This window comes from Anarrhichthys ocellatus, unplaced genomic scaffold, assembly GCF_004355925.1.
Source record: "Anarrhichthys ocellatus isolate YVR2014 unplaced genomic scaffold, GSC_Weel_1.0 scaffold9, whole genome shotgun sequence".
Lineage (NCBI taxonomy): Eukaryota > Metazoa > Chordata > Actinopteri > Perciformes > Anarhichadidae > Anarrhichthys > Anarrhichthys ocellatus.
Genome location: NW_022280039.1, coordinates 2,619,649 through 2,625,570, shown reverse-complemented (window position 1 = coordinate 2,625,570; position 5,922 = coordinate 2,619,649). Strand labels below are relative to the sequence as shown.

Sequence of the window (5,922 nt, the reverse complement as noted above, 5' to 3'; positions counted from 1 at the left end):
TGTGTGTGTGTGTGTGTGTGTGTGTGTGTGTGTGTGTGTGTGTGTGTTCTTGTGCATTGGCCTTGATGAGGACCACATGTGCAGGAAAAGTATGAGGCTTGAGGGGTATTGAATGTAGTCAGTGGAAAGTCAGGAGGATAATAATAGAAACGCGCGTGTTTGTCAGATTCCGACCGCACCAGAATGCTGACCCAAGCCGTCCACGGATGGCGGCCGTCATCGACACTCTGATCTCCTTCAAGAACAACGACTTGGGGGCGTGGATACGGGGAGGCGACATCGTCATCCGGGGCTCTGGGTGAGACGACTCGTAGTCATCATGAGCATGATGTGATTAATGCAATGTCATCATAAAAACCTAAACTGCCATATTTAAATTGATGCTGGCAATGCAATGTTATACGTCATCTGCTGTTTGTTATGAATTGGTTCTTTTTCCACTCACTTCAAAGCTGGCTTGATTTCTACAGCTTTCAAAGTGGTAACCATTGATTGACAGTATATAATTTTGAGCATCATCGTCATTATAGGGAAAAAAATAGTAAGATATGGTCCATGTTCGGAGGACCTACAGTTATGTTTATTTTTATAACCGGTCATCATTTTTATCATCGTTCTTTAAAACGATCCAGTTTTTTCACTCCTAATTATGTCCATAACTTGTCAATACCATGCTCGTGGTATTTCAATAACATACATTTGTAAGACTAACAAATATTTCTTTTATCTTTCTCTGAATAGATTTGCAGACAACGGAGTAGGACTGTCTTTTGCCAGGTGTGTATTTAGCATTATGATTCTTTTATTCAGCCATATTTGCTTGTCACATCTCCCTGCCAGATGAACTTGCCAAAAAACATTAACAAACATTTGTCCTGTAAAGTTGTCAAATGTTAACATATGATTTAAAATAATATTCTCTATATATATATATATATATCTTCTTCTTGTCCTCCAGTGATGGCAGCTACCCTAAGGATGAAGGCTCCAGTCAGGAGGTGACACAGTCTCTGTTTGTGGGTGAAAGCCGGAACAGAGGGACCAACGGAGGACAGAATAAATACTGGGGTTTAGGAGGAGCTGATGCTAAGATGAGGACGCTGCCTAGAAACAGGTGAGGGGGAGCAAACGGAGCAAGGGATGAGCCGATGAAAGGAGGGAAGATGTATGCCAGGAAGTGAGGGGGGAAATCCAACTCAAACCATGTTTTCTCAGGAATTGCAAGGGAAGGAGTTGGAGGGGTTGGCAAAGAAAAATATGCTGCGAAAAACAAACTGGGAAGAGAGCGCCATCACGGCAATCAGGTAGTTGGACAGATGGACCGCTGAGGCTGCTACAGCTGCTTTAAGTCGCCGTGTACTTGTGAAAGGAAGTTCTGTGTTGACGGACTTCCCTCCAGGGACATTTTAGGCAGTTTATGAAAAACTGGCGGCAACACTTTCCGTAGAAAGGGATTACTCATTGTAGCATTTGATTGCTTAACAGTAAGGAGAGGATTTTCTCTGGTATTTTTGAGACAGTTCCCAATCATTTCAGCCAAATGTCACCAATCCCTTCCTCTGTTTCGATCATTTTGACTTTTTGACAATCCTAATGAGAGCAGAGTTCTGAGCTTTATGTCCCCTCTCGTCTATCTCTCTCATTACAGAGATTGTTATACAAGAGGAGAGCAACATAAACAAGAGACTGGCTAATAGCTGCCTATTTTTTTTTTTTTTAGTCTCAAGAACTGGAGTTTATGCCAGTTTGTGACCACTGACACCACTCCGTACAGCTGTACAGCCATTTTACAGGCTTCCTGACCGCACTGTGACATCTGGCTCAGTCGGTTTGTCTGTCGTCATCGTGATTACTGCCAGAGCTGCTGCCACTCTCTTTAGTTTGTCAGGGAGAAGATAGTTCCACTAAAAGAGATGAATAATTTGATCATTTAATTAAAATTCCATAAAGTTTCATTAATATCAAATACAAAGTAATTAGTTTCTTGACTGAGGCAAAGTAAGCACAGAGCTGTTGTTTGTGCCTCACTCCCTCTCCTCTGTAGGACTTTCCCAATCCGAGGTTTCCAGATCTATGACGGTCCGGTGCGACTTACTCAGAGTACATTCCGTGGATTCATCCCCACACCGGAGCGTTATACCAGCGCAGTTGGATTCAACTTGAAGAACACGTGGCAGCTCACCCCCCAAAATGATCTGTCCCAGCTCAACTTCCACTCCACTGTAAGTAAACATCCATTTTTGACATCTAGGCACACTACACAGTTCCTGTTTTAATATTAGCATTACGTAGATACATGCAGTGCAGTACATTAACCTGTTAAGACTGAGGGTCAACATTCAACCTACCATAGGAAGCAGGTATACTTGCATACATATTCATTTTACAGTATTATGGCATCGTGTCATGTTTACATTGTGGCATGCTTTTAATAAGCCTATTATAGCTCAGAACAGCCAATGACGGACACTGAAGGTGCAAGTTTCACTCCCAGCTTGTTGTGTTTGACTATATGACTTGGGGTTATGTTACATTTTAGGTACTGCCATGTGACTCCTCTGGTCCTGTTTTCAAACATTGTATAGTTTTCTTACTATAGTCTTCTTACTTCATTGTGTTTTTTCTGTTTTGTGGATTTACTGCTTTCAGGATACAGTAGTTGTGAACACTCCTTGGACTGGCAGATTTTTTCTATATATGTTTTCTGAATTGTAATTCGCTTTGGATAAAAGCGTCTGCTAAATGACTGTAATGTAATGTAATGTTTATTTTTTGAGAGTCTTCACCCTCTTCATACGTCACTTTATGTGTCTATTGTCTTGGTACTTTGGTTCTGTCTGTTTCCTCGTTAGAAATTTGTTCTTCACGTCAATACCCATCCCCTCATATCGATTAGATCACAGCTCAGATCAGAGCAGTTATTTGCAGCATTAGTTAGACAGAAGAGAGGAAAAGAAATGGTGACCCCATGTCAGGCTTGTGGAAAACCATCGTATATATCACTACTGCCATCTTGTGGTGGTATAGTAGTAAGGCAACACAGTGCACTGCCTTTACTTAAATGTGAGTATTTAAAAAATGTAAGTAAATATAAACATTTTTGTTTATCTTCCACTCATCAAATCAGATCATTTCATTGTAAAACTCATCCGAAACATAAAGTAAACATTTCCAACTCTAGTAAATAGCAGCTGCGTTTAAGTGAGCCATCCCTAACAAACATTTGACAGAAGTAGCACTTAATAACAGCCTGAATAGATAAAGTGATGAAACAAATATGGTGGCCTTCACAACACTCACACAACAAATAACATCCTCAGGTGGATCTGCGGACGTTCTTTGGTCGCCCGGGGCAGTGGTTTGAAGAGAACGACCTGGACGGAGACAAAAACTCCATCTTTCACGATGTGGACGGGTCAGTAACGGGCTACACAGACTCCTACGTTGGCAGAGCAGACAATTACCTGATCCAACATCCTGGCTGTGTGACTATGTCCCAGTGGAGTGGAGTGATCTGCAGCGGCCGCTACTCTCAGGTACAGCATGTCGGGGTCTGCCCCCTAATCCTGTTGGTCTGTCCCTCTAATGTAAAACGTGCACTCGTCCTGACACTTGCACTCCACCACATCCTCTTCTCCTTCAGGTGTACATCCAGACCCAGGGAGCCCCCAACCTTAGTTTGTCCATCACCAGAGATGAATACCCTGCTGCTCCTCTGGTACTGAGGGGGATCAACAGCCAGGGGGCACTGTCTCAGCAGTACCAGCCCATCCTAATGATGAGCAAGAGCTACACTCTGCACTGGAGTGGGCCTGCACCAAGAGAGGTTGTCCTCTCTCTCATCAACTTTGACAAGTGAGTAACACGAGTCAGCAGCATGCACGTGTGTGACAGTCATTCGATTTCTGTAATGTTTTGCAATTTTGAAAGCCATTGAACGACAAGACCGTCACTGCATTACATTGTGTTTTTCAACAGTTTTGTTTGTTGTGTTCATCACATTAGAACTACAAATGGTCTTTGGAGAAGCTTTGTTTGATGTAATCTTTCTTTCTTTCTTTCTTTCTTCCCCCCCCCCCCCCCACTCAGAGATGACTGGGTGCTGGTGGGACTCTGTTACCCATCAGACACCACATTTCAGATTATGGCCGACATCAATGATAGACAAATCAACACCTTTGATGACCTCACAGACTACGGCACTGTGTCGTCCCTTGTAGAGCTGGAGAAGAGGCCGATGGAGAGGAAGTACTTCTTTGACCGAACTGTTGGGTGAGAAGTAACAAAAAAAATCCAATCCTCTCTCTCCCAGTATGCTCAAAAAGAAAGAGTGTGTTAAGCTTTGAGAGTTTGACTTGTTTATTTTAATCCTGACTTGCATTGACAATCAAAGGTCATCCTTCTCACACTGATGGCTGAGCAGTCTGAGACTCCCTGATTTCCTTCAGTTAATTAAACTGTTTCTCCTTCCTTCACACCCAGCTTGTTGTGGCTCTACCTTCGAGCCCGGCATGGGCGAGATGGTCACAACTACTGTTCAGCAAGAGGCTGCGAAAGAGTGAAAGTCATGGCCACCACATCCTCTAAACAGACCTGTAACTGTACATCCAAGGCCTACCCCAAGTACTCCAAGACACCCTCAGCAGTGGTACCTATGCCAGCTCTCAATACACAACCCTGCAAAGGCTGTGGTGCTAAACAGGTATAAGTTGCTACATTTAAAATAACATCTGTTAATCCTCATAGAACACAGGCCACCACCGCTGCTGACCAATGTGTGTCGGTCTCAGCTTGTGTTTTCCAGTGAGCCATGGACCTCCTACCTCCAGACACAAGTCAAGTCTCTCAGTAGCAAAGAGCAGCAGAAAGGAGACAACAGCTCCTTTATCACTGTGAGCATGCCAGGCCCAACACATTACCTTTTCTATATGATTTGAACTTGTGAATCAGGGTTTATTTAACCAATTTATTCCCCCGTTACCTGCCAGGTGAATGAGGTGGCCATGCCCTTCACACGGCCGGGCTACTTCCTGGTCTCAGTGGATGCCTGCTCTGGGAAAGTCACCAAGAAAACCTCATTTGCCAAGATGGACGCCAAGATGGAACAGTACCTCAAAACTGGAATACCAAATAGGTGAGCCGGGGAAAATAAGTTCACTCTGCTCACACGGCTACATTTGCAGTTCTGATATGGATGTACAGTGGTATCAACTGCTGAGACCGACTTTCCTAATTAGTATAAATATTCAGCAGCCCAGTAGAGGAGAGTTATACAGAAGTGTTTGTTTCTTCGACAGGTCTATAGTGCTCATGGCAACACGAGGTCAACCAGAGGGCCTGGTTGGTGTAGCACCACATCTGGTCTCCTTTGGTTTGACCAAAGCTGCTGATCTGCACAGTAAAGGTCAGTGACGAACATCCATAATTGTTTCCCTTTTCTTTGCCCGTCCAGTTATTGTATTTTGTGGCAAAGTGGCTCTTTCCTCATACCCTCGTATTGCTGCCTGTCACCGCAGAGAGTCTTGCACTTTGGGGGTTCCGGGGTAGTTCTTCACCCCCTCCGTGGGTCTCGCTACAAGCCGGGCAGCGGGATGAGTTCCTGGGGCTGCAGGAGCGGTATTTGCCTCTGGGTCTGGATGCATACGGCTGTACGCCACCTGAAGGTCAAAAGCGCAAAGACCTGGAGCTACTCGAAAAAGCCACGGGACTACAATGACCATTGTGAACTGTACAACTTGACTACCCAGAACACTCTTGCACACAGATACACACACATCCAGCTGATGAATGTGAACTGCTGAACCTTTTAATTTATTAACAATGGCAGATGTTTACCAATTTCATGGTATTTTATTTTGAATGGGGTGAGTATTTTTGTGTGTGTGTGTGTGTGTGTGTGTGTGTGTGTGTGTGTGTGTGTGT

General features: G+C 44.0%; 1 protein-coding gene across 1 annotated transcript in view; it reads left to right on the top strand.

The window, feature by feature from the left end:
* Positions 1 to 5,866, top strand: part of cemip2 (cell migration inducing hyaluronidase 2) — a 21,276-nt gene extending 15,410 nt beyond the window's left edge. The window contains exons 13-24 of the mRNA XM_031849402.1: positions 167 to 298; positions 742 to 777; positions 959 to 1,114; positions 2,045 to 2,222; positions 3,321 to 3,536; positions 3,644 to 3,855; positions 4,090 to 4,272; positions 4,483 to 4,702; positions 4,791 to 4,892; positions 4,989 to 5,134; positions 5,298 to 5,404; positions 5,517 to 5,866. Of these exons, the coding sequence (XP_031705262.1) occupies positions 167 to 298; positions 742 to 777; positions 959 to 1,114; positions 2,045 to 2,222; positions 3,321 to 3,536; positions 3,644 to 3,855; positions 4,090 to 4,272; positions 4,483 to 4,702; positions 4,791 to 4,892; positions 4,989 to 5,134; positions 5,298 to 5,404; positions 5,517 to 5,716 (1,888 nt within the window). The 3' untranslated portion in view covers positions 5,717 to 5,866. The remainder of the gene's footprint in view (positions 1 to 166; positions 299 to 741; positions 778 to 958; positions 1,115 to 2,044; positions 2,223 to 3,320; positions 3,537 to 3,643; positions 3,856 to 4,089; positions 4,273 to 4,482; positions 4,703 to 4,790; positions 4,893 to 4,988; positions 5,135 to 5,297; positions 5,405 to 5,516) is intronic.
* The last annotated feature ends 56 nt before the right edge of the window (positions 5,867 to 5,922 follow it).